The sequence below is a fragment of the Mauremys mutica genome, chromosome 6, assembly GCF_020497125.1.
Source record: "Mauremys mutica isolate MM-2020 ecotype Southern chromosome 6, ASM2049712v1, whole genome shotgun sequence".
Lineage (NCBI taxonomy): Eukaryota > Metazoa > Chordata > Testudines > Geoemydidae > Mauremys > Mauremys mutica.
In genome coordinates this window covers 1,266,438-1,293,755 of record NC_059077.1, presented here as the reverse complement: position 1 = coordinate 1,293,755, position 27,318 = coordinate 1,266,438, and the positions used below count along the sequence as shown (strand labels likewise).

General features: G+C 64.8%; 1 protein-coding gene across 1 annotated transcript; it reads left to right on the top strand.

Moving 5' to 3' along the window:
* Positions 1-386: 386 nt before the first annotated feature.
* TESK1 (testis associated actin remodelling kinase 1) lies at positions 387-26,812 on the top strand. The gene is made up of 10 exons (XM_045021733.1): positions 387-695; positions 20,327-20,448; positions 20,809-20,857; positions 21,271-21,417; positions 22,492-22,574; positions 22,948-23,038; positions 24,033-24,116; positions 24,503-24,592; positions 24,965-25,115; positions 25,624-26,812. Exons 1-10 carry the CDS (start codon positions 450-452, stop codon positions 26,673-26,675), a joined length of 2,115 nt encoding a protein of 704 aa, XP_044877668.1. The 5' UTR covers positions 387-449; the 3' UTR covers positions 26,676-26,812.
* The last annotated feature ends 506 nt before the right edge of the window (positions 26,813-27,318 follow it).

Below are 27,318 nucleotides of genomic sequence, written 5' to 3'. Positions count from 1 at the left end.
ACGGGGCAGGAGCCGGGAGGGAGCGGGTTCAGGAGCCGGGGAGCGCGGCAGGAGCGGCCGCGGCGGCTGGTACCCAAGGAGTTAAGGGCTCGCCCCGCCCCGGCTCCGCCTCTCGGGTCCGCTCCGCTCTCAGGGCCGCGCTCGGAGCCGCGGAGACACGGAGCGGCGGAGCCGAGCCCGGCCGGGCCCTGGCGAGCCCGATCCCCGCTGCGCCCCGGGGCTGCCCCCCGCCGGCGCGCCCTGCTCCAGATCCCCCGCCCCACTGCGGCCACTGCCCCGGGCCTGCTGCACCCCCGGCCCCACCCCAGGGCATGGCCCCCCCCTCGCCACCCCGCCCCTGAGCCCGGTGCCGAGCCCCCCGGAACCCCCCCGGCCCGGAGCCCCCCGGCCCCGGGGCCCCCGAAGGCCCCCGCTGCGCCCGGGCAGGGGCCGAGCCGGGCACGATGTGAATGGCGCCGGGGGTGCTCCGCGCGCCCGACATGGCCGGGGAGAAGCTGAGCCGGCGGCCCGGGCTCTCGCTGCGGGGGGACCGGCCGGACGAGGGTGACGCGGAGCCCCCGGCCGCCTGGCCGGGCTGCGGGCGCCTCCGGCCCTCCTCGTACCGGGCCCTGCGCAGCGCTGTCTCCACCCTGGCCCGCATCGACGACTTCTACTGCGAGAAGATCGGAGCCGGCTTCTTCTCCGAGGTCTTCAAGGTGCGGGCCCGGGCAGCGCGGGATGGGCACCCGGGGCTGGGCAGCGCGGTACGGGGATGGGCACCCGGGCACGGGCAGTGCGGGATGGGCCAGGGCACATGGGGCCGGGCAGCGCGGGATGGGCACATGGGGCCGGGCAGCGCGGGATGGGCCGGGGCACCCGGGGCTGGGCAGCGCGGGATGGCATGTGGGGATGGGCACATGGGGATGGTTACCTGGGGCCGGGCCGCGCAGGATGGGGATGGGCTCCTGGGGACAGGCAGGGCAGGATGGGCATGTGGGGGTGGGCAGTGCGGGACGGGGACGGGCACTTTGGGGATCGGGCAGGTGTGTGGGTTGGGCTGCAGGGTCGGCCCATCACGCTGGGGGCCGCAGGTTCGTGGGCTGCGGGGTTCATGGGCTGTGGGGTTGGCCCATGGGGCTGGGGTCTGCGGGTTCGTGGGCTGCAGGGTTGGCCCATTGCACCGGGGGCTGTGGGGTTGGCCCATCGCACGAAGGGCTGCGGGTTCGTGGGCTGCAGGGTCGGCCCATCGCGCCGGGGCCTTGGGTTCGTGGGCTGCAGGATTGGCTCATCGCACGAGGGGCCGCAGGGTTCGTGGGCTGTGGGGTTGGCCCATCGCGCCAGGGGCTGCGGGGTCGGCCCATCGCACCAGGGGCTGCAGGTTCGTGGGCTGTGGGGTTGGCTCGTCGCACCAGGGGCTGCAGGGTTCGTGGGCTGTGGGGTTGGCTCATTGCACCAGGGGCCGCGGGTTCGTGGGCTGCAGGGTCGGCCCATCAAACCGGGGGGCTGCGGGTTCATGGGCTGTGGGGTTGGCTCATTGCACCAGGGGCTGCAGGGTTCGTGGGCTGTGGGGTTGGCTCATTGCACCAGGGGCCGCGGGTTCGTGGGCTGCAGGGTCGGCCCATCGCGCCGGGGCCGCGGGTTCGTGGGCTGTGGGGTTGGCTCATTGCACCAGGGGCCGCAGGGTTCGTGGGCTGCAGGCAGCCGGGTTGCGGCACCGGTTTGTTGCCAGCGAAGGTGTTTCTGGAGGAGGGGGCGGCGGGGTCCGTCCTGAGCTCTCAGCACGGCCTGTCTCACCGCCATAGGGTGCTGCTTGTTTTCACAGCAGCTGTTGTGGTGTGGGGAGGGGCCACTGGGCGGGGAGGCTCCTTCTCTGCCCCTCCCTCAGCAGTGCGTGCGAGTGTGAGCGTGCCCCGGCGCCCGGGCTGTTTCGGCAGCGTAAGGCGCGAGGTGTTTGAGGCGCCCACAACCCTCCACCCCCCATGCCTGGCCCCGTGTGGCTTTATCCCCGGTGTCCTTCTGGGGGGAGCAGAGCTGAGAGGGGCACCCCAGGGTGCCTGTGGGTGCTGCCCAGCATGACAGTGTGAGCTCCACCCCCCATTCGCAGCACTCCTGGGGGCACAGGGTCAGCCTGGGTCCCGCTGAGCTCGCTAGCTCCACGCCTGGAAGGGCCCCTTTAAGGTCCCCCTGCCCTGACCTCCCGCCGTGGCCTGGGCACCTTGGTCTGGTTTGCAGGGATCTGGGTCTGGCACGCTGCCCCCCCCCCCCCCGGGAGATGCTGTCAGAGGTGGAAGCCCGGGGGCCCTGCCCCTCTCCTAGGGCCCTGCCCCTCTCCTAGGGCCCAGCAGGAGGGCTGGCTGCCCTGGGGGCAGCTGTCTGGGTGACGCTGGCCGTCCCCACGAGAGGCTGGCCCAGGCAGGCTAAGGGTGGCATTTAATACAGCCAGGCGGGCGGTTGGTCACTCAGGGAATACGGCTCCATCTAAGAACGACTCTCCTGCCAGCTGGCGGGATCCCCATCTCCCGCGCCCCCACCTGGCGGGATCCCCGCACCCCCCGCGCCCCCAGCCGGTGGGATCCTCGCGCCCCCTGTGCCCCCAGCCGGCAGGATCCTCGCACCCCCCGCGCCCCCAGCCGGCGGGATCCCTGCGCCCCACGCCCCCAGCCGGCAGGATCCTCGTGCCCCCTGTGCCCCCAGCCAGCAGGATCCCTGCGCCCCACTCCCCCAGCCGGCGGGATCCTCATAGACTCATAGACTTTAAGGTCAGAAGGGACCATTATGATCATCTAGTCTGACCTCCTGCACAATGCAGGCCACAGAATCTCACCCACCCACTCCTGTAACAAACCCCTAACCTATGTCTGAGTTATTGAGGTCCTCAAATTGTGGTTTGAAGACCTCAAGCTGCAGAGAATCCTCCAGCAAGTGACCCCTGCCCCATGCTGCAGAGGAAGGCGAAAAACCTCCAGGGCCTCTGCCAATCTGCCCTGGAGGAAAATTCCTTCCCGACCCCAAATATGGCGATCAGCTAAACCCTGAGCATGTGGGCAAGACTCACCAGCCAGCACCCAGGAAAGGATTCTCTGTAGTAATTCAGATCCCATCCCATCTAACATCCCATCACAGACCACTGGGCATACTGACCTGCTAATAATAAAAGATCAATTGCCAAATTAATTGCCAAAATTAGGCTATCTACAATACTCACCTATGCCACAGGGGTGTGTGGAGGAATCATCAGCTCATGTTTCCAGCAGCATTAATAACGCAGAGAGTTGGCCTGAGAGAGAGAAATGGGAATTTAGAGATTATTTTTGTTTCCTTTTTTCAAACAATAAATTGGAGAATTTTGTGGGGTGAAAGAAAGTGATTCCATTGGCAGTCTGGGGACCCTAGGCCTGTCTAAGGAGTTGGGACCAATCATCTCTGGGAGCGAAAGGGCCTTCACTCTCTCTGTTAGCCGAGATGATGAGCCTACCACAGATCATAGGTTAAGTACGGGTCAGTACTAGGGTGCTGCAGTAAGTGGTGCTAAGGACACACCAAGGGGTGCTCTTTCTTCCAAGTCTGCAGGGATACCCCAGTATTGCCCTTGGGGATGTGGCGCTGCAGGGAGCGGTGTGGCTCTCCCCTCAAGTCAGTACAGGCTCCAGCATGGTGAAGGGAGGAAGGAATTGTGCTGCAGCAGTAGCCGTATTTCAGATGAGCTATAAACCCCATGAGCTATTCAATTGCACCCCCTGCGCCCCCAGCCGGCGGGATCCCCGCGCCCCCAGCTGCTCGGCCAGACCAGGTGCCTCTCCCACCTTGCCAGTGCTGCCCCCAGCCCGAGGGGGAGCCATTTGCATGGCTGAGTTTGTCCCCACTAGTGATTTCCCCACACAGGGACATGGAGGGAGCGGGCACTGGAAAGGGGTTGGGGTGGGTAGTGGCAGGGGAAGAGCGGAGTGGGGGTGGGGTGACGGTGGAAGGGGAAAAGCAGCATGTTGGGATGGGCAGCAGTGGGAGAAGGGCACGGTTGGGGTGGTGGGGGAAAGACAGAGAGTTAGGGTGGCTATGGTGGGGGAAGGGTGCAGTTGGGAGTGGCCGGCGGCGGGGGAAGGGCAAGGGATTAGGTTGGCAGTGGTGGGAGAAGGGCAGGGGGTTAGGATGGGCAGTGGCGGGGGAAGGGTGCGGTTGGGGCGGCGGGGGAAGGGCAGGGAGTTTGGATGGGCAGCGGCAGGAGAAGGGTAGAGTTGGGGTTGGGGCTGTGGGGGAAGGGCAGGGGGTTAGGTTGGCAGCGGCGGGGGAAGGGCACGGTTGGGGTTGGGGCGGCGGGGGAAGGGCAGGGGATTAGGTTGGCAGTGGTGGGGGAAGGGCAGGGGGTTAGGTTGGCAGCGGCGGGGGAAGGGCACGGTTCGGGTTGGGGGGGCCGGGGAAGGGCAGGGGGTTAGGGTGGGCAATGGCGGGGGAAGGGCAGGGGGTTAGGGTGGGCAGCGGCGGGGGAAGGGCTGGGGGTTAGGGTGGGCAGTGGTGGGGGAAGGGCACGGTTCGGGTTTGGGGGGCCGGGGAATGGCGGCCGGTCGCCGTTCATTGTGCGGTGGGGAGGCTGCTCCAGCACCTGGCTTTGGTCGCGCAGGGCCTCGGCGTGGGCCTCGGTGCGTGAGCCGTGTGCTCCCCGTGGCCTGGCTGGGCCCTGTGCTGTGTGCGGGGGGCACCTCTCCCTGCCAGCGCCCCCCAGGTACAGGCGTGTGTGGGCTCCGTACCTGGGGCGGTTGGGGGGCCCAGCCAGGGCCAGGCAGGTGTCAGTGGGATCCGGCGGCGCTGGCCAGCGGGGACCTGACGTCCTGCTTAGCCCAGCCCGTTACCCCCGTGCTGAGCCCAGTCCCTGGTTTGACCAAGGGCCCCGGTGTGGCTCGGCGACACGAGCCGGAGAGCCCCTTGGCAGCCTGTGCCCGCGGGAACCACCTCCCTGGCACGCGTTTGGGGCCTGTTTCTAAGGTGCATTTCTGTGGCCTCAGCTTCCAGCTCTTGGTCTCTCGCTCGTCGTTTTCACCAGGCCTTGAATACGTTTTCTCTCGTCTCTGCACCTCTCCAAGTTCTCAACGTCTTTTTAATACTGTGGCTGCCAGAGGTAACATCCCGCCTGCTCCCGCTCCCCTGTTCATACACCCGGGGTCACGTTAGCCCTTCGCAGCACAGCCTCACGCTGGGAGCGCTTGGTCGGCTACCTGCCCAATGGGAGCCCCGGATCCCTTTCCGAGTCGCTGGTTGCATTCGGCTGTTTCAATCCCATGTTGTTTGAATGGGCCCAGCTTAGCGAGTGAGCCAGATCATGCTGGGTGTCACCCTGTCCTCATTGCTTGCTGCACCGCCCGTCTGGCTGCTGACGACAAAAATAATCCCTGACTTTTTCCTCAGTAGCTCTCAAAGCGCTGCACAAAGGAGGGCGGGATCAGTCTCCGGTTTTACAGGTGGAGAAATTGAGGCACAGCAGGGCAGGGAAGCGACTTGTCCCAGGTCACCCAGCAGGCCAGCGGCCAAGCTCAGGATAGAGCCCAGGTTTCCTGAGACCCAGCCCTGTGCGCTAGTCCAGTATTCTAGCCACTTGGCCGGGCTAGTCACTCTTACGGTGACTAGTGTCAGGCATAGAACCAATCCCACTAGAAACACCCCCGTTCAGTGATTCCCCATCAGAGACCCCTTCTTGAGATCCATCATCAGCCAGTCCTTAAGCTATTCAGCATGTGCCTTACTGATACCGTACAGTGCTCGTTTTTAACCAGAACGTCACACACCTTCCAACAGTCTGTTCCATCTGCGCCGTCGTTACCTTCCTTAACTCAACTTGGAATCTCATCAAAGGATGAAATCAGATGGGTTAGACAAGACCTGTTTTCCATAAAACCTATTTTCCTGTCCTTCCGTCCTTTGTCACTTGAATCCCGTTACTTTGTCTGGGATTGATGTCAGGCTGGCTAACCAGCCTAGTGTTACTCAGGTCATCCTGCTTCATCTTTTTAATATTGATGCAACATTAGCACTTTTCCAGTGTTCTGGATTTTCCCCAGTATTCCAGGGTTTATTAAAAAATGATCCTTAGCAGGCCAACTCTTTTAGGACTCTTGGGTGCTAGTTACCAAGACCTGCTGATTTAAAAATATTTATCCCTAGTAGATGTTGTCTAACGTCATCCTCAGTTACTATTGGACTAGATAGTACTTCGTTTTTGTGTGATAAGAGTATGTCATCCTGCTCCTTTCCAAATACAGAACAGAAAGGTTTTTTGAATGCTTTTGCATTTTCTGCATCATTATGAAAAGCTTTGCCATCTCCATCTAGTGATGTGCCTATGCCATTGTTAGGGTTTCTTTTATTCCTGACATACCTAAAAAAACCCTCTCCTTTTTATTGTCCTTGGCCCAGCTAGCCATGGATAGTTTCCCTGATGTCTTTAGCTTCCTTTATCAATTTTCTATTCTGTATAACTTCTCATTTATATCAGTACAATCTGCTTGCCCCCATTCCCGTTCCCCATTCTGTTCCCCCTATCTCCATTTGTTAGATATTGCTTTTTTATTCCGAATTGCATCGCCACTGAACCTGGAGGGGGGGTTCGCCCATGTTGGTAATATGGCTAGAGCCAGAGGTGTAGGCTGGCCCCTGTGCCAAAGCACATACGGAGTCCTGGCCATTAGGGGTAGGAGCTGTGCATGCTGGGACAGGTGGTTGTGCAGCCACAGGCCCATGCTGCAGCTAACAGCTGCCTGCCACGTTGCAGAGCCCCATGGGCCAGGCCCTGGGACCCAGCGAGGGCCGGAGGGCACAGCGAAGCTGGGGGAGTTCCGGTCCCCCAGAGCCTGGCCGTGCCCAGAGGAGGAGCTGAATGCCAGAGCCCAGGGAGGCTAACCTGGAGCATGGCAAGCGGCTGGTACCCATGGGGATGGGAGGGCACCGCCGGGCCCAGGCACGGAGACGTGGGAGCGAAGAAGGCTGACGGGGGAGGGGCAGGCTGTAGCTGCTGATGGGGATCCCGCACTCAGACTGTCCTAGCGGGTGGAATCCGCCTGGGGCGGAGAACCAGGCCCCCAGAGACCTGCCCCCTGTGCCTGGCAGCGCCCTGTGCGTCCCTGGCGAGTGGGCAGGCCCCCTGGAACCGCCTGCTGTCAGCAGTGCTCAGTCTCCTGGGTCTCCCGGCCAGGGCCGGCTCTAGACCCCAGCGCGGCAAGCACGCGCGTGGGGCGGCCCTTTCCCGGGGGGGCGGCAGGCTGGGCCGGCAGACCTGCCACAGTCATGCCTGCGGGAGGTCCACCGGAGCCCCGGGACGACCGGACCTGCCGCAGGCATGACTGCGGAGGGGGCGCTCGTCCCGCGGCTCCAGTGGACCCCTCCCGCAGGCATGACTGCAGACGGTTCGCTGGTCCCGCGGCTCGGCTGGACCTCCCGCAGGCATGCCTGCGGCAGCTCAAGCAGAGCCACCGGACCTGCGAACCGTCCGCAGCTGCGGGAGGTCCAGCCGAGCCGCGCGACCAGCGGACCTTCCGCAGTCATGCCCGCGGGAGGTCCGCGGCTCCCGCGGCTCCGGGGCGCCTCCCGCGCATGACTGCTTGGGGCAGCCAAAAACGTAGAGCCGCCCCTGCTCCCGGCGCCCGCGGGCAGGACGGTCCCGTCTTGCCGGAGGAGGGGCTGAGGCAGGGACAGGCCCAGGGCGCAGCGCGGGAGGCAGAGCATGGACCCAGGCTCGTGCCTGGGCTGTTAAACCCTGCTGGGGTGGCACCTTGCTGGGCTCTCTCGGGGCGGGGCCCGGTCCGTGGGGGAGGGGGGCCAGGCTGTGGCCCCTGGGGCTGTGCCGTCTGCTCGCTCTCAGTAACGTGCCCGTTAATCATTTCTGAGCTCTGCTGCTGAGGCAGCTCAGCTCCCTGGTGCCTGTGGCGGGGGATGGATCTCGGAGCCAGCGTGTGCCAGGGGCCCGGTGCTGGGGTCTTAGTGCTGATAGTGGCGGCCAGTGCTGTGAGCAGCAGCAGGGCCCCAGGGCGGGGGGGGAGTCACGGGGTGCCAGGCCGGGGGCACTGGGTGCCAGGCGGGTGCCACGTAGGGAGGAGCAGAAGGGCCCGTCCAGCCCTGTGGGAGGTGGGCAGGAGCAGGCCGCCTGCCCGTCACCCAGAGCCGGGCCGCGTGCGGCTGCCCGGCTGAGCTCAGCTCTGGGGAATGTGCCGGGATTCCAGGGCACGGGGCCAGCGCACGGGGAGGCGGGGGCGGGTGGCGTAGCTTATCTCTGGTCCCCCCGTGCTCTGGGCTGCAGGGGATCAGGCAGCCTGCCTGCAAGGGCTGTGCCCGCAGCGCCCGTCTCGTGGGGCTGCCCCTGCCGGAGGCTGTCCCGGGGCTGAGGTGCATTAGACCCTGGTTGTGCCTGGCCAGGGCTGGCAGAACCTGCCTGTTCCCTGGTGTTGCGCTCTGGGGAGTGAGCACGCAGCTGGGGGAGCCTCCTCTCTGCACAGGCCACCGCACCCCCATGGGGAAGTGGGGGGAGGGAGCTGGAGCTGCAGCACCCAGAGATGGCCCTGGGGTTTCCTCTCTCCGGGTGCCATGCTGGGGTGGGGCCTGGCGGGTGAGGTGCCCCACGGTCTTGGGGAGCAGCGGCTTGGGGGCCCAGCAGCTGTGGGGCCCAGCTGGAGCCGTAATTGAGGTGGGTGCCAGGCAGCGGAGGTGCCCCGATGCCAGTGGCAGGGGCAGGGAATGGGGGTCAGGCAGCCCCACTAGGGGCACCCGAACCCTGGCTGCTCCCTGGAGCTGAGCCCAGGCCCGGGGGTGCCGTGGCCACGCCCCACGCTCCCGGCACAGCCGAGCAGGACGCCAGCCGCGACCGCAGCCGTGTGTGGGAGGCTGGCTGCACGTACGCAGCCTTAACCCCGTCACCACTGCCCGGGGCGCCCGCAGGCAGGGGGTAGGGGTCATGCTGGGGGCGCTGGGCAGGGGACGGTAGTGATGTGCCCGTCCAGCCTCAGGCACCAGGCCACTGGGCACGCGGGAGCTGCATGGAGAGGGGTTCCTGGGGAGCCCAGCTGGTCGCTGGGTGCTGGGGGCAGGGAGTGGGGATGTGGGGGGGAGCTGGTCTCCCCAGGGTGGGACTCGGGCAGCCCCTCAGGCAGCCGGCTGGGAAGAGGCGCCCGACGTGGGGTGCGGTGTGGAGGGGGGACTCCTGTGTTGTAGTGTGGGAGGGGGAGGGGCAGGAGCTGCCTCCTCTCAGTGGGTTCACGGGGTGCCTGGGGGTTGCCATGGTGGAGGTCCCAGCAGAGGGAGGGGCCAGGGAACATGCACTGGGGGGGGTGCGCACGTCGTATGGGGGCCCCGCTGGTACCTCTCCATGCTGGGGGAGCTGTCGGTGGGTCTGCAGGGAGTCCCGCCCGCCCTGCTCCCCTGGCTGGGAGGGCTGAGCAGGGCCGGGGCCGTCTCTGTCCCTGGGGGAGTCACTGTCCCGGTTTGGTACCTGCCATGCCCAAGGCAGTTCTGTTTCCTAATTTCATTTGTTGTTTATCCAGCAGCCAAGAGGTGGTGATTAGCCACCGCCCCAGATTTTATGTTGCTTTTAGGTTGTTTAGCCCTATTTGTGCCAAATCCACAGCAGTGTTTGCCTGCTTGTGAGTGGGACGATCCCGCCGCTGTGACAAGGAGCGGGACTCGGTTGTAATTACCTCCAGGGCTCCAGGATTTCCAGTTCTTGCTTTACATTTCACGGTTTTTACTATGGCGTTTGCTACATTTTGTTCTGCTCGGCCATCGGAGTGTTGATGTGCTTTGATTTAGGCCGTTACAATAGGAAGGGAGGAGGGGGGACAATTTAGACACGTTTGAGTTTAGTTTATACCAATTTTTATTTTTATTAAGAGTGGATTTAACAAAACTTTTAGTGATATGGTAATTGTGGGCAGCTGCAGCTTCAGGTGGTGTTTTCATAGGGACCCTTTATTTTAACCCCTGTTTCCCCGTGGTTTGTTATTTCCGTGGGGTGTCCCTGCCCCCCCCCCACACACACACACTGGTACTTGTTAGGGGTGTTAAGATTGGGCTAGTGTTTTTATTGTACCGTTCCATGAGGATTACCAGATCCCGGGTGGGGATTTAGGGTTGGCTGGCGGGAGTGAATTATCCCTTGAATACTGGCTTATGAGGAGGGCTGCGTTGGGGTGCGCGCTGCCGGGAGGCGGCTAGAGCCCAGGAGGCAGGTGAAGCTGCTCTCAGCGGGCTGGGGGTGCCTTGGTGCTGGGGTGCTGGCAGTGGAGTGGGGTGGGGGGCGCAGGCTCTGTCTGTCCCACGCAGCCCCCTGCCCAATCAGTGGGAATCCGGGCGCTCTGCTGCCTCTGCCCCCGGGGCTGGCTCCTGGCCATCAGAGCAGGGCAGCCTGTGCTCCGCCCCCCGCTGTGTCCCCTCCCCTGCCGCCCCCCCGCTGTGGGATCCTGTTAGGGATCCAGTGACCTGCGAGGAGTGGGGGGCAGGGACTCCCCTGCCTGTTCCCTGCCCCATGGGCCCCCAGGGTGCGGAGGAGGGTATTTGGGAAGGTTTAGGGGGCAGGCCTGGGGGTGAGTGACCCTGGCAGGAGATGGGGCAGGGCTGGGCCGGCCCATGGGAGGAAGTTGGGGCAGGGAGGGGTCAGTGCCCGGCTGGCTGACCCCTTGGAGATGGCCCCACACGCCTGCTCTGTCCTGCTGCCCTGGGCTGGCTGGCCCGAGATAAGCAGGGGTCCCGGGGGTCCTGCCCCAGTGCAAGGGGAGTGTCTCCTCTGGCCCCTGTCGCATGCGCCCCACCCCCAAGTCCTGCAGCGCTTGGGGGCCGCCCCCCCTCTCCCTGCCCCTGTACCAGGGCATTAGGCAGCATTAGTCCCATCTCTCCTGGCCAATCACCAAGGGAGGAGGCTTATTCGAGGGAATGAGGCCGGGGGCTTCCCAGCCAGCAGAGCCGGAGGAGCTCCCCCTCCCCCATGGCAGGAGGCTGCCCGCTTGTCCCTGGGCCCTTCCCGACCCGCGTGGGATCCTGCTCCCTGCCCCGGCTGCCGGGGTCCCCTGGGCATCGGGGCACCTGGGCCCGTCTGCGCCTGGGCCCCCTCTCGCCTGCTGGCACCTCGGCTGGCTGCGCACTGCGGGGGCCTTGCAGCTCCTGGCGGGGTGCAGGGGGCTGGGGCGTCCCCTGCCGGTGAGCAGGGCTCTCGCAGGCCTGGCACCTGGGCGTGCAGCCCAGTCCCCAGACTCCCCCAGAGTGCGCTGCCGTGAACAGCGGGCCAGGGCGCGTGCGTGCGTGTGTACATACGGGTTTGTGTGTGCGTGTGTACATACGGGTGTGCACGTGCGTGTGTATACGGGTGTGTGCGTGCGTGTGTATATACGGGTGTGTGCGTGCGTGTGTATACGGGTTTGTGTGTGCGTGTGTATATACGGGTGCGTGCGTGTGTATACGGGTGTGTGCGTGCGTGTGTATACGGGTGTGTGCGTGCGTGGGGCAGTGTCTGTGGGCCCCTCTGTCGGGAGCGCTGGGGGGGATGCCCTCACTGCTCCATGGCACTTCCAGCTCCGGCCTGACTGCCCAGACCCCGCGGGGTGCCAGGCTGTGCCCACGGGCTCCCTCCGGCTGCCGTGCCCTGGATGGTGGGAAGGGGGCAGCTGGGCCATAGCCCCGTCCCCGCCCTCTGTCGCTCTCCTGTGTAAAGCGCCTGTGCCCGCAGCCCCGGGTGTCTTTCTGCATCCAGGTGTCTCTGCCTCGCCACGTCCAGGCCTCTCCCCAGTCAGGTCGGCGGGGCCAGAATCGTTAACGGACCCTGAGGGGATTAAATCACCTTCACCAACGAATCGAGATCCCAGATAAGAACACAGGGCCGGACGTCCTAGTCCCTGCCGGTGCACCAGGCCCTGAGCCCGGCCTTCAGACGAACGTGGGAACGGCCCTACTGGGCCAGACCGACGAGCCGGGGGCAGGAAGGGCTGTTTGCTCTCAGGCAGCTCCGAGACACACTCTGACTGGCGCTGAGCTCTCTGAGCTGGAGGGGCCATTGGAAAGGACTGGCCGAGGCTGCCCCGCACCAATGGAGGAGCCCACGGCCAGTGGAGAACCCGGTCACCAGGGCAGTGACACCTGGCCCCCAGGACCCGGATGGGGAGGATTTCCCCTCTCTCCGCGGGGAAGCAGAGCTCAGACCCCAGCTCGAGAACAAAGCGCCGAGGTTTGAGGTCGGGGATGGGGGTTGGCTGCTGGGAGGAATCTGGGCTCTCACCTGGGAACTCACCAAGGGGATCAGGTGGCGAGAAACCCAGACCCTGAACATGGAGTCACTACAGCGTGGCTGGGCTCTGGGCTGGCCAGACTGGAGGATGCTCCAACCGTCAGTTCTCTGGGCTACCCTAAGGGCTCACTGTGCTGTGTCCAGGTGACGGACAGACCCGACTGTTCTGGCAGCGCTGGGTGAGTGTCACTGCAGATGCTGGGCGAGGTGCATTAATCCCTGCAGAGTGGACAAGTCTCCACCAGGGTCTGTCTCAGTGGGACTCGCTGGGCAGAGCTCACGGGGTGGAGCAGGGGGCTGCAGACCCAGAGGCCCAGCCTAAGGAGGTGGTGAGGTCGCATGGCTGACCCTGAGGAGTGAGACCTCTAAGGGATCTGACACACTGAAGGGTTCCTCCTAGAGACCGTTCCAGAGCTGGGAGTGTAGGACCGATCCTGTGGGTCCGGGACAGGTGGTGGGAGCTGTGGGATGCTGAATGCACCCGTAGTATTTTGCAGTAAGTGACATGCAACAGTAGTAACAAGGTTAGTCAAAGGCAACAGCAAGAAAAAGGCATGTAACCACCTGCCGAAGAAGCACCTCGCGAACCTGTGCGATGGTTAAACGTTGGGACGTTCGATGGGCGCAGCAGAGTGCACGGCTGGAGAAGGGTGATCGGTGCAAGGAGCAGGGTCCAGAGCCATGTGGCTTCCAAGAGGGTCCGAGAGCGACGGAGGAGCAGCCGGGCATCCTCGAGCCCCGGTTCCTGTCCAGCAGGGTCTCCTGGGATCCCATCAATAGATCTGAAGCGCTGGGAGCTGGAGCTGAAAGTGAAGGAGCTTCAGTTAGACCAGCCGGGACTAGCAGCCCGTGGGAAGCAGCGGAAACATGCACTGGAGATGGAGAGGTGCAGGAGCAGCAGGGTACGTGGGGAAAGGCCCTGCGGATGCCAGTTCTGCAGGCAGCCTAGATCCCAAAGGTTGTCTCAGTTGAAAGGAAGAGGCTATCGAGTCCTGCCTCGCTGCCTGTGGGGAGGCCTGTGATCTGACCCTGGCTGGCCCTGCGGACCGGCTCTGGCTCACCCCTTGCTTGGCCCCAGAGCTATCGAGGTGCACAGCCAGGTGGATGGAGTTGATACTAGGCACCGTGAACAGTCTGAAACGCTGCTGCTGCTGAAGTTTGAACTCACATCTGAGGCTCGTAGGAAAAGATTTTGGGGTGTGTAAAAGCCCCAGGGTGTGACATTGTGACGAAGGGGGAAAATTTTGTAATATTTTTATGAAGCCTGAATGTGCCTCGGTTTCCCCTATGTGCTGCATTGTTACCCGGGGGAGAAAAGGTCTGTGCTCTCCCAGGGCAGGCTGAGACACAGGTGCGAGTGTTACCGAGCTGTCTGCACCTTAATCCCCACAGCAGTGGGGAGCTGAGAAGGCAACAGCAAATCACCTAGAGACGAACGCCTCGGAAGGATGTGGGCTTCCCGCCTCTCCACAGGGCTCTGGGCGGCATCTTCCCGGCTGGGGGTGTGAGGTGGAAGCAGTCGAGGGACCCTGGGCGTCTGACGAGAGCAGATGGCCATGGAGGGGCTAACTCGTCCGCTGCCCAGCCAAGGCAGCCTGTAGGTCAGGCTCAGAGGGTGACAGATGCCACTGAGTGGACTCTCCTGGGCTCAGACACATCTGAGCCCCAGTGGGAGCGGAAGGGGGTGGTTAATGGGGAGACATTGTTGGGGTGGAGAGTCTGGGACAGCGAGACAACCTAGTGACAGAAGAGGTGGAGAAAGCTAGTGTACTCAATGCTTTTTTTGCCTCTGTCTTCACAGACAAGGTCAGCTCCCAGCCAGCTGCACTGGGCAGCACAGTATGGGGAGGAGGTGAGCAGCCCTCAGTGGTGAAAGAACAGGTCGGGGACTATTTAGAAAAGCTGGACGTGCACGAGTCCATGGGGCCGGATCGAATGGCTCCCAGGGTGCTGAGGGAGTTGGCTGGTGTGATTGCAGAGCCATTGGCCATTATCTTTGAAAACTTGTGGCGATCGGGGAAGGTCCCGGATGACTGGAAAAAGGCTAATGTAGTGCCCATATTTTAAAATGGGAAGAAAGCAAACCCTGGGAACATCAGACCAGTCAGCCTCACCTCAGGCCCCGGCAAAATCATGGAGCACTTGGAGGAGAGGAAGGTGATCAGAAGAGTCAACATGGATTCACCAAGGGCAAGTCATGCCTGACTAACCTGATTGCCTTCTATGAGGAGATAACTGGGTCTGTGGATAAGGGGAAAGCAGTGGATGTGTTATTCCTTGACTTTAGCAAAGCTTCTGATACAATCACAGTATTCTTGCCGGCAAGTTAAAGAAGTATGGGCTGGACGATTGGACTATAAGGTGGATAGAAGGCTGGCTAGATTGTCGGGCTCAACGGGTAGTGATCAACGGTTTGATGTCTAGTTGGCAGCCGGTATCAAGCGGAGTGCCCCAGGGGTCAGTCCTGGGGCCGGTTTTGTTCAACATCTTCATTAATGATCTGGAGGATGGCGTGGACTGCACCTTCAGCAAGTTTGCGGATGACACTAAACTGGGAGGAGAGGTAGATATGCTGGAGGGTAGGGATAGGATACAGAGGGACCTAGACAAATTGGAGGATTGGACCAAAAGAAACCTGATGAGGTTTGACAAGTGCAGAGCCCTGCACTTAGGACAGAAGAATCCCGTGCATTGCTACAGGCTGGGAACCGATTGGCTAAGCAGCAGTTCTGCAGAAAAGGACCTGGGGATTACAGTGGACGAGAAGCTGGATATGAGTCAGCAGTGTGCCCTTGTTGCCAAGAAGGCCAACAGCATATTGGGCTGCGTTGGTAGGGGCATTGCCAGCAGATTGAGGGACGTGACCATTCCCCTCTATTTGGCACTGGTGAGGCCACATTGAGTCCAGTTTGGGGGCCCCCACTACAGAAGGGATGTGGACAAATTGGAGAGAGTTCAGTGGAGAATAATGAAAATGATTAGTGGGCTGGGGCACATGACGTAGTAGGAAAAGCTGAGGGAACTGGGCTTGTTTAGTCTGCAGAAGAGAAGAATGAGGGGGGATTTGATAGCTGCTTTCAACTACCTGAAGGGGGGTTCCAAAGAGGCTGGAGCTCGGCTGTTCTCAATGGTGGCAGATGACAGAACAAGGAGTAATGGTCTCAAGTTGCAGTGGGGAAGGTCTAGGATGGATATTAGGAAACACTATTTCCCTAGGAGGGTGGTGAAGCACTGGAATGGGTTCCCTAGGGAGGTGGTGGAATCTCCATCCTTAGAGGTTTTTAAGGCCCGGCCTGACAAAGCCCTGGCTGGGATGATTTAGTTGGGGTTGGTCCTGCTTTGAGCAGGGGGTTGGACTAGACACCTCCTGAGGTCCCTTCCAACCCTGAGAGTCTATGATTCTATGACCCCTCGTCACACCCTGTGTGGTGCAACCCCATCGAATGCTGAGGGGCTGTGGGACCTGGGTGAAGGTCCCAGGGATGAAGCCGCTCACCCCGCCTATGGCTCTGATCCTTGGGCAGACACAGGAGGGGTCGGGGTGGCTGGTCGTTGGGGTTATCCAGGGCACCAGCTATGGCGTCCATTTGGGGAATGACTGGATCACTCTAAGACAAAACTCAGTCCCTGTTTCAGTCCCCCGCAGGGGCTGAACCCAGCAAGCCAGCAGGCCGGGAGTGGAGATGTCCGGGAAATGCAAACAGCTTGGTTGGCAGGGAGAAGACGGGTCGCTTGCAACACTAGGGACCGGCTGTGAAGCTCAGGGCACCTTCCTGTCTGCAGCCAGACCCCTGGGCCTGCGGGGGCAGACGAATGCCCCTGCCCAGCTCCACATGGGAGCTCCGTGACCTGCCTGATGCTGTGGCCAAGGGAGCAGCTCACGGCCTGGCCTCACTGGCACAGCAGAGCAGAGCTGGGCCCTGTGGTGGCTGGGAGCCCAGCTCAGCGTGGGGAGAGACGGGCAGGGCAGGACGCTGCCAGATATGGCTGGGGTCAGAGCCGGATGCTATCTAACCCAGCGGCCTGACTCTGCCAGGTGCCCCAGAGGGAATGAACAGAACAGGGCAATTTATCAAGTGCTCCATCCCCAGTCCTCCAGTCCCAGCTACTGGCAGTCAGACGTTTAGGGACACTCAGAGCATGGGGTTGTGTCCCTGACCATCTTGGCTAATAGCCATTGATGGACCTGTCCTCCAGGAACTGAGCTAGTTTATACTTAGAGTTATATTTTGGCCTTCACAACATCCCCTGGCGAGGAGTTCCGCAGGATGACTGTGCGTTGTGTGAAGAAATACTTCCTGTTGTTTGTTTTGAACTTACTTCCTATTAATTTCATTTGGTGACCCCTAGTTCCTGTGTTATGTGAAGGAGTAAATAACACTTCCTCACTCACTTCTTCCCCAACAGTCATCATTTTATAGTCCTCTGTCATATCCCCCCTTAGTCGCCTCTTTTCCAAGCTGAAAAGTCCCAGTCTTATTAGTCTCTCCTCAAATGGAAGCTGTTCCATACCCCTAATCATTTTTGTTGCCCTTTTCTGAACCTTTTCCAATTCCAATAGATCTTTTTTGAGATGGGGCAACCACATCTGCACGCAGTATTCAAGCTGTGCACATACCATGGATTTATATAGAGACAATATGATATTTTCCGTCTAATTATCTCTCCCTTTCTTATTGATGCCCAACATTCTGTTCCCTTTTTTGACTGTCGCTGTACATTGAGTGGATGTTTTCAGAGAACTATCTACAGTGACTCCAAAATCTCTTTCTTGAGTGGTAACAGCTGATTTAGACCCCATCATTTTATATGTATAGTTGGGATTATGGTTTCCAATGTGCATTACTTTGCATTTATCGACATTGAATTTCATCTGCCATTTTGTTGTGCAGTTACACAGTTGAGTGAGATCCCTTTGTGACCTCACGGCATGGTGTGACTGTGGGGTGGGGGGGCGCAGGGGCAGTGGTGCACCCAGGGTCTGTGGTCCAGGGTTGTGCTGTGGAGGAAGAGATGTGATGAAGTGAAAATTTTCTTGAGTATTTTTATAAAGCTGATGTGTGCCTCAGTTTCCCTCTCTACATTGTATTGTTACTCAGTGGGCACAAAAGGGTTAACGCTGCCCCTGGCCCAGCACAGGGGACACAGGGGGTGGGGTGTTGCCTGCTGTCGGGGTGCAATGAATCAGGTCCTTACGGAACCGGCTGGAAGCAGCCCAGACTAGGGCTGTGGTGCACACCGCAGGGCAAGCCCTGGGAGGGGCCAGGCCTGGTGCTCTGAGCTGGCGAGATCCCCTTGGGCCAGGCCTGGGTCTCTGTCTGGCCGCTCCCCTGGGGCCAGGGAGCTCCAGCGGAGCGTGGGCGAGTGGGCGCTAAGCAGGGAGCTGTGGAGGGGGCATCGCCCTAGGGGGTCGCTGCCCTTAGCACCCGGGCCCCTTGGTGGCACAGGTGCCGGGAGCTGGCTGGGAAGGCGACACTGGTGAAACACGAGCGCCCAGGCCGAGGGGCTGCTGAATAATGCAGGGCCTGGGAGAGGCAGGCGAGGCCATGGGGGCCCGGGGAGACACCCGGCCTTGGGACACGGGGTGCCAGCCTGGGGAGGGTGTGTGCTCTGACTGTAGCCTGAATCTGCCCCCCCAAAGCCGTGGGGCTGAGCACAGGGTGCCGTGGGGAGGGTGCGTCTACCCTAGGCCCCGTGCACCACGAGCACGGCCACAGACGCCTGTCCCGCTCGGCGGCTGGGGGGGGGGGTACCTAGTCTGCCTGGGCCCAGCGCCTCCTGGAGCCCCACCTGGGCCAGGCACGGCAGCTCCCAGTCCCCCCAGCCCGGGAGGGAGGGGGCAGGTTCACGGTGTGGCCCCATTCACCCAAAGTGCTGCACACACTGTGTGTGGGGCGCCCTTGCCCAGCACTGGCATGCAGCCACCTCTGGGGCAGGCCTGGCGGCTCGCTAACAGCTCACAGCCACGCCGCACAACTGCTCAGGACAGCAAGGGAGGCGGAAAGCTGTGTGCTGCGAGGGGCCTGCCCCCTTCCTGCCCCTCCCTTGGGAACTGGCCAGGGCCTGTCTGTATCTGCCCCCCAGCCAGCTCCCCCGCCCTGCGGTACTGACTGGGGGAGGCAGACTCTGCCTAGAGCCCGGCACGGGGGCAGCCTGGCTGGGGGCGGGCCGGGCCTGGCACAGCCCAGCGACTCAGAGCAGCATTGACTAAAAAGGGCAGGAGAGGGGAGCTGACAGCAGCGCTGAGGAATGCCTGAGCCGCCTGCGGCTCCCTGGGGCGGGGGCGCCTCCGTCAGCTGCTGGGCCCCCTGGCAGGCAGCTGGGCTGGGGGGAGGGAGGGCTTTGCACTGCTCTCTGGAAATGGGGCGAGGCCCCTTGTTCTTCCCAGCACCCCCAGAGCCAGGGACCCCCCAGGGAACTGGAACCCCTGGGGCAGAGTCTGAGCCTGTGTGGTGGAGGGGGCTCTGTGCGTGCGTGTGTGTGTGTCAGCCGTGTGTGTGTGGCAGGTGGGGGTCTGTGTCTGTGTGTGGGTGTGGGTGTCAGCCGTGTGTGTGTGGCAGGTGGGGACTCTGTGTGCATGTGTGTGCCAGCTGGGTTTGTGTGGCAGTGGGGGTCTGTGTGTGATGTGTGTGTGTCAGCCGTGTGTGCGTGTGGCGGGGTCTGTGTGCGAGAGACGGGGGCTCTGTGTGGGTGCATCTGTGAGCCGTGTGTGCATAGCAGTGGGGACTCCATATGCATGTTTGTGTCAGCTGTGTGTGCATGTGCTGGGTTCTGTGTGTGTGTGGGGCGAGGTCTCTGTGCGAGAGACGGGGGTTCTGTGTGCATGTGTGTGCCAGCTGTGTGTGTGTGCTGTGGGGTCTGTGTGCAAGAGATGGGGGCTCTGTGTGTGTGTGTGTGTGTGTGTGTGCCAGCTGTGTGTGCGCGCAGCGGGGTCTGTGTGCAAGAGATGGGGGCTCTGTGTATGCACATGTGCCAGCCATGTGTGCATGCGGCGGGGTCTGTGTGCGAGAGATGGTGTCTCTGTGTGCATGCAATTGCCAGTTGTGTGTGAGTGCAGCGGGGTCTGTGTGCGAGAGACAGGGGCTCCATGTGTGCATGTGGTGGGATCTGAGTGCGAGAGACGGGGGCTCCATGTGTGTGCGTGCGACAGGGTCTGAGTGCGAGAGACGGGGGCTCCGTGTGTGCATGTGGTTGGATCTGAGTGCGAGAGACGGGGGCTCCATGTGTGCATGTGGTGGGGTCTGAGTGCGAGAGACGGGGGCTCCATGTGTGTGCGTGCGACAGGGTCTGAGTGCGAGAGACGGGGGCTCCGTGTGTACTGGGAGGACGGACCCCGGCAGCCACCTCCCCTCTGGCATCCCTGGAGCAGCCCCAGTAACGCAGGTCACGTGGTGGTCTCTGCTCGGAGCAGGCTAAATATCCCGCGCTGCTGCGGCTGGCAGGGCTGGGCGCCGAGTCCCCGCTCCCTGCGGCTCACCCAGGCAGGACTCCCGGCTCTGCTGGGGCCTGGGGCTGAGCCTGCAGGCTCGGGGCCGATGCTGCGCTTTGGGACGGTGGTTCTGGTCAGTCTCCGAGTGCTGAGCTCCCGGCTCCTTCCCCCGGGGGCCTTGCCGGGCTCCAGGGGCCGTTCAGCCTCTGCTAAGGGGCCTTGTTAATACAGTGGCACTGACGTGCCCAGAGCCGGCCATCCGCAGGGCGCCTGCAGACCTTCCTCTCCTCTTCACGTGGGGAAACAGGCTCCTGGCAGGGTGGGACCCAGCAGGTCCATCTCAGCACTCAGGGTCCTGGCTCCCAGTCCTGTGCTCTGCCCACTAGGCCATGCTGTGTCCCACCCTTACAATCATAGAAGGCTGGAAGGGACCTCAGGCGGTATCTAGTCCAACCCCCTGCTCAAAGCAGGACCAAACCCAACTAAATCATCCCAGCCAGGGCTTTGTCAAGCCTGACCTTAAAAACCTCTAAGGAAGGAGATTCCACCACCTCCCTAGGGAACCCATCCCAGTGCTTCACCACCCGCCTAGTGAAATAGTGTTTCCTGATACCCAACCTAAACCTCCCCCACTGCAACTTGAGCCCATTGCTCCATGTTCTCTGCTCCGCCAGGTGCGGCACCGCCAGTCCGGCCAGATCATGGTGCTGAAGATGAACAAGCTGATGAGCAACCGGGGGAACATGCTGCGGGAGGTGCAGCTCATGAACCGCCTCTCGCACCCCAACATCCTCAGGTGAGGGGCCCACAGTGACACACACCCCCCCGACGCCCCTGCCACCAGGTGGCCCCTGTCCTCCTCCGCGGAGGGGGGCAGCCGGCGTCTGCGACCCCTGCTCCCAGCCGAGCGAGTCCTTCCTGGCCCGGCCTGGCTCGGTGGCCCTCGCGGAGGCCCTGGCTCTGCCTCTGCCCAGGCCGTGGGGAAGCCGGCGCTGGCTGGGGGGTGAGGTCCCTGCCCCGGATTGGCATGTGCTGGGCAGAGGGCGCTGGTCCCTTCTCCGCCTGGATTCTCTCACTTCTCCGCGGGGGGATCTGGCCCGTCCGGGGGTCAGGTCCCCGGCGCTGCTGGTCTAACCCGCTCCCCTCTGTGTCTCAGGTTCATGGGGGTCTGTGTGCACCAGGGGCAGCTGCACGCGCTCACAGAGGTACGAGGGGGTCGCCCGGGGGCCCTGGGGTGCTGCGCTGGGGCCCATGCACCTGGGCTGGGGCTGGTGGGGAGACAGCCAGGGCAAGGCAGGAGGATGGGGGACGGGCCCCATGGGGGAGGCGGTGGGGAGGCAGGCAGGGCAGGAGGACGGGGGACCGGCCCGACTGGGGAGGCAGGCAGGGCAAGGTGGGGGGACGGGCCTCATGGGGGAGGCGGTGGGGAGGCGGGCAGGGGGACGGGGGACCGGCCTGATGTGGGAGGCGGGCAGGGCAGGGCAGGGCAGGGCAAGGCGGGGGAACCGGCCCCATGATCGGGGGGAGGCGGGCAGGGCAGGGCAGGGCAAGGTGGGGGACCAGCCCCACGGGGATGCCGGGGGCTGACCGCCCGCTGCCCGTCCCCTCTCCCTGGCAGTACATCAACGGCGGGAACCTGGAGCAGCTGCTGGACAGCCCAGTGCCGCTCTCCTGGGCCGTGCGCGTCCGGCTGGCCCTGGACATGGCCCGCGGCCTGCGCTACCTGCACTCCAAGGGCATCTTCCACCGCGACCTCACCTCCAAGGTGGGCAGTGCCCCTCCCCGCAGCTGACAGACCCCTCCCCGGCCCGCCCACGGCGCGGGGTCTCGCGGGAGCCAGCCCAGCCATTGCCCGGCCCCTGGGACGCGCCGGGGCTGGCAGGGTGCTGAGCCCCAGCCTGGCTCTGCCGCCGGGGGCTGCCTCGACGGGACGGCGTGAAGGGCTCGTTGTCACAGGCTCCCGCCCCCCTACGGAGCCGCACCTCTCTGAGCCTCGGCACCTCTCTGCCGTGGGCCCCCTCAGGGCCTCCCCTCGCTCTGGACCCCCGGGGCCTCCTCTCCCAGCCGGAGCAACGCAACCCCGATCTCTAGCCCGGAGCGACTCAGCCAGCGTAACACAGGGGGGGTTACTGAGCGTCTGCCCCCAGCGCAGGAAACTCTCCGGGCCTCGGCACAGCACATCTAGGTGTGTCCAGCCTCCGGGGGGCTCTGGCTGCTCTTCCCTCCCAGCCCAGAGACCCCCATTCCAGCCAAGGCATCCTGTGTCATCTCCCCCACAGCTCCTCCCCTGGCCTTGGTCTTCATTTCCAGGTAAACAGGTCACTGGGGCCCCTCCCCTCTCCTCTCCTCCGCCCTTTGCACCCCCCTGGCTGGAGCCGGCTGGTCAGGTCACCAGGCCCCTCTCCCCGCAGCCCATTGTCCCCCACTGGCCAGAACTGGCTGTGAGTCCTGAGCTGGGACCCCGGGTCGCCGGGTCACCAGTTGTTAGGGTTCCCCATCTCCAGGCCGTTGCCCGGGGGTCCCGGCAGCCAGGCGAGGTCACACCTGGCCCCCTGCAGCAGCAGACCCTCTCCCAGCACCTTGTTAAACATGCCGCACACCGGGAAACTGAGGCACACACGCTATTAATGTAAAACACTACAAATCCCCAACTTGCTCACACGCGGAGAGGGCCTGGCTGGATCCCCTGCGCTCCCTCGGCTGCTCGCTGCCCTCTCCCAGGACAGCAGGGTGGGAATGGCCCTGCCCGCGGCCCTCTCGATTGCTTTGGGGGGCAGTGCGCCATGGGGCAGGTGCCAGGCGGGGCGGGCGGCGTGACGTCTCCTCTCCTCGCTCTCAGAACTGCCTGGTGAAGAGTCAGGACAACGGCTACACGGCCGTGGTGGGCGACTTCGGCCTGGCGGAGAAGATTCCCACCTACAGGTGAGTGGGGAGCGGCCCCCACCCCGGAGTGGGGCACGTCACCCCAACAGCGGGGCCAGCAGTCACCCACCCCCTCCTGGAGGTCAGAGCTGGCTGGGGGAGGGAGATTGGGGGCAGCTGGGGTGGGCTGTGGGTTGCCCCTGGCTGGAGGGGGGTTGGGGAGGGCTGTGAGCTGCCCCTGGCTTGGGGTAGGGACCCATGGGAATGGGGGTTGCCCCGGCTGCAGGCGGGGATTGGGGTGCTGGGGGTTGTCCCGGCTGGGGCAGGAGATGGGGGGGGCTGGGGCTTGCCCCGGCTTCGGGCAGGGACCCGCAGGGGTTGGGGTTGCCCGGCTGGGCAGGGGGCCGGGCTAACCCTGCGGCTCTGCCCCCAGCGAGGACGCTCAGAAGGAGCCGCTGGCCGTGGTGGGCTCGCCGTACTGGATGGCCCCGGAGGTGCTGCGTGGGGAGCTGTACAACGAGAAGGTAACGCTGCGCTGGGCACCGGGGGCTGGTTGCCTCTGCCACGCCCGGGCTTGGCCATTCCCAGGGGCAGTGCCAGCCTGGGGCAGGGGCGGGGGGGATGTGTGTGTGATGGTGGGCCCTGGGGGTCGGCGGGGGGGAGGTGCTGGGAGGCAGCGGGGTGGGGTGTGTGAAGGGGCCAGCAGGGTTTGTGGGAGGAGATGGGGGGCAGGATGTGGGGGGAATGAGGGGCAGTGGGACATGGGGGGATGGGCAGTGACAGGGCAGGGGGAACGAGGGGCTGGCAGGGTGCAGGGGGGAGCAGTGAAACATAGGGGGTGCTGGGGGTGGCAGGGCATTGGGGGGCAAGGGGGCCGGCAGGGTGCGGGGGGGAGTGGTGGGACATAGGGGAGCGTGGGGGGGGTGTTAGGGGGTGGGGGGGCGAGGGGGCTGTGTGGTCACTGACACTCTCCTTCCAGCGTTTCCTGGAGAGCGTCCCGAACCTGTCACTCCCCCGGCCAGTGCCCCCCCCCACATCCCCCTGCTGGGAGAGGCCAGGACTGGGCTAGCCGGGAGCCCCCCTAGGCAGCGCCCCACCCCGCCCCCCATAGCGCCCCCTGCTGGGAGAGGCCAGGGCTGGGGTAGCCGGGAGCCCCACTCCAGCCAGCGCCCCACCCCGCCCCCCATAGCACCCCCTGCGGGAGAGGCCAGGACTGGGCTAGCCGGGAGCCCCCCTAGGCAGCGCCCCACCCCGCCCCCCATAGCACCCCCTGCTGGGAGAGGCCAGGGCTGGGGTAGCCGGGAGCCCCACTCCAGCCAGCGCCCCACCCCGCCCCGCATAGCGCCCCCTGCGGGAGAGGCCGGGGCTGCCGAAGCCGTGATGTGCCGCGCTGTCCGGCTGGGCCGTGGGCCCGGCGGGAGCTGTGGGGATGTCCTGGCTCGTGCGTGCCGGGCGGAAGGGCCGTCGGGTTCCCCTCAGCACCGCTGACACACCCTCCCCTCCCACTCCTCTCTGCAGGCCGACGTCTTCGCCTACGGCATCATCCTGTGCGAGACCATCGCGCGGGTCCCCGCCGACCCGGACTACCTGCCCCGCACCGAGGTAACGCTCGGCCGGGCCGCCGGGGGGCGAGGGCCTGTCCTCGGGGTTAGGTGTGGGCCGGGGGCGAGGCGGAGCGTGGCAGGGGTGTGTGTGGTGGGTGTGTGCATGGCAGGGGTGCAGAGGCCTGCAAATCCCCTCCCCCTGCCCCCCGGAGCCATGGGGCCCTGCTCCCCGGCTCCAGGGACGGTCCTGTGTGGGGCAGGGCTTTGGGGCACTTCCTGCCCCCAGTGGTTGGTGACACCTGTGGCTGGGATCCCCGTCGGGTGCCGTCTGGGGCAGGAGCTCGATGCAGGGGGCGCTGGGGCTCCGGGGAGGGGTAGCGGACGCCTGTCCTGGGCCCCATGATTCAGGCTCGGTCGCTGACCTCCCGTCGTCTCCCCGGGCAGGATTTTGGGCTGGACGTCGCCGCTTTCTGCAACATGGTGGGGGACGACTGTCCTGCGGCCTTCCTCCAGCTGGCCTTCCACTGCTGCAGGGTGCGTGTCCCCCTCTTCCCTTCCGTCCCCCGGGCAGGGTCCCTGGGCCTGCCCCCCGCACCAGACACCGAGACACGGGGCAGCCGGGTGATTGATTCCTGGTGCCGAGGCCTGCCCCCCGCCAGCCTGTCCCCGAATGGGGGGCTCCTGGCACCACAGAGCCACTGGGATCCGTGCCTGTCCTCCCCTCCCTCGCCCCCAGCATGCGGGACAACCGAGCTGCCCCCTGCTCTGGGGGAGGGACGCTGCCCCCGTCTCCTGCCCAGCAATCCCTCCCGAGTCCCGCGGGGTGGGGGGCCCTGGTGAAGCCGGGCAGGTGGGTGAGAGTTGGTGCCCCGTGGCCATTGGTGACATGGTGACTCCCCCACCCAGATGGAGCCGACGGCCCGACCCGCCTTCGTGGAGATCACGCAGCGCCTGGAGGGCATCCTGCAGCCCCAGCTGGGAGTGGGGGGCACCGGCGCCGACCCGCAGAGTGATGGGGAGAGTGTGCCCTTGCCCGGGACCCCGGCCACGCTGAATGGTACCGTGACTGCCCCGCCCCCGGGCCTGTCCGTCCTGCTGCCTCCCGCCCCCCGCCTCCCAGGGCCCCCCCGGGGACCCACTTGGCACTGGGCTGGGCACTGCGGGTGCTGAAGGGACCGCTTGGGCATGTGCTGCCCCCATGTGGCCAGAGCTGGGCGCTGCGGCCGCTGAGGCTGTCCCCGGACAGCGCTGCAGCAAAGGGGTCCGTGGGTGGCCTGCTGGTCGTCCCCCCGCGGGAGGGGTACGTGACCCGTCTCTCACCCCACTGAACTAATGGGGAGGTCCCACAGCCCCATTGCCAGCCCCACTGCGGGGCGCGAGGGGGGTGATGGGGCTGGCGGGACGCAGACGGCCTGGCAGCAGGGTGCTCAGGGGGTTCTCCCGCCCGGTGCCCAGAGCCCCTGGCCGCGCGCTGCGCCAGGCGCTCTCCAAATGGGCTGGGGGGGCTGGAGGCCGTGGGCTGGCCCAGCCTGGGGGCCGCTAACCCGCTGTCTGTGTTGTGCCAGGCGAGGCAGCCAGCGACTCCGCGCTCCCTGAGCAGCCGTCGCCGCGTGACCTCCAGCCCGACCCCCGCCTCGCCCGCAGCCGCTCGGACCTGTTCCCGCCCAGGTCCCCGGCCCTGCTGCCGCCCCAGGAGCCCGGCGCAGGCGCCCGCCCCAAGGAGCCGCCGCCGCCGCCACCCCGTCTCAATCCCTTCTCCCAGCGCGAGGACCTGAAGGGCGGGAAGATCAAGCTCTTCGACACACCCAGCAAGTCGGTCATCTCGCTGACCTTCACGCTGCCGCCGCCCGCCCCCTACCAGCTGGGCACGCCCATCACGCCCGAGCCCGTGGTGGAGGCGCAGTGCGACTTCTCCGCCCCCCTGGGGCTGACCCGCAAGTGCCGCTCGCTGCCCGCGTCCCCCGAGCCGGCCCGCCGGGGGAGCCTGGCTCTGCGGGGGGAGCCGGCCCGCGCCTGCTGCCGGGAGGAGTCCCCAGCGTGTGGGGAGGGCCCCCAGCCTCACGGCCCCTTCCCCGCTCCGAGCTGGGGGGCGGCAGGGGAGGTGGCAGGGCGCTCGCCCCTTCCCAGCCCCCCCGCGGTGGAGCAGATGGACTGCAGCCCCGACAGCCCCGAGCCGGAGCCGGCGCCCGCCCCGCTCACCCACAGCACCTTCATCAGCACGTCGGTGTCGGGCGCCCAGGCCTGGCCGCCGGGGCCCCCCACCGGCCTGCCCCTCAACAACAACGGCGTGGTGGTGAGCGCCCCGCCCGGCTGGGGCCGCTGCCCGGAGCGCGGCTTCTCGGAGCTCAGCATCCCCCGCACGGGGGCCTGGGAGCGGACGGAGCACTCGAGCGCGCTGCCCCGGCACGCCTCCAGCGCCGGGCTGGAGCAGGACGAGGTGCTGGCCTGCCCCGGCTGCTGCCTGGGCCCCTTCAGCTTCAGCTTCGCCTCCGTCTGCCATCGGCCCGCACCCAGCCCGCCCCGCTACCAGCACCTCACCTGCGAGGCCAAGAGCCTCCTCTGCCAGGACAAGCGCCCGCCCGAGCCCAGCCTCCAGCTGCCGGAGGCACAGTCCTAGTGCTGGGCAGACGGGACGATGGACACGACCCCCTGCGCGGCTCCGGCTCCCCCCCACGGCCTGCGTTGAGCAGGGCCCGGAGCCAGCCCACACCTCGCCGGCCTGCCGGGACCCGGTTCTGTCCTGGTGATGTGGCTGCCCCTAGGGCCGCTCGCCATGGTGAGACCATCAGCCATTGCCAAGGCCACGCACGACCTGGGCTCGGGTCCTGGCTGGCTCAGTGTGACCGGCGGGGGGGGCTCGTGCAGGGAGCTCCAGGCCGGGCACGGACCCAGCGGCGAGGTGGGGCCGGCTCTGAGCGGGGCTGGCTCCCTGCAGTGGCACCAGGGGCCGGTGAGTCGAGCTGGGCTGACGTGCAATAACATGGCTGCCTCGTGCGCACGGCCGTGTCGGAGCCGGCGCTTCCCCTAGGAGGGGGAGCGGTGCCAGTTCATGCCCCACTGTGGGGACGGGGCTGGGTGGAGGGGCTCTGCACCCCCTGAAAGCTGGGGGCTCCGGTGAGCAGCCACTGAGGTGTGGCGCTGATGGACCGGCAGGGCACGGTGCCAGCCGGGAGTCTCTGGGCAGGCACGTGGGGGCAGGTGGGCTGGGCCGGCCCTCCATCCCACCCTCCCTGCCCGCGGCAGTGGGGAGAGGAGTGGTG

Coding starts and splice junctions, on each gene's coding strand:
- TESK1 (XM_045021733.1), top strand. CDS start 450: ATGGCGCCGGGGGTGCTCCGCGCGCCCGACATGGCCGGGGAGAAGCTG. Junction 20,858..21,270: donor AGCTGCACGCGCTCACAGAG/GTACGAGGGGGT, acceptor TCTCCCTGGCAG/TACATCAACGGCGGGAACCT. Junction 21,418..22,491: donor ACCGCGACCTCACCTCCAAG/GTGGGCAGTGCC, acceptor CCTCGCTCTCAG/AACTGCCTGGTGAAGAGTCA.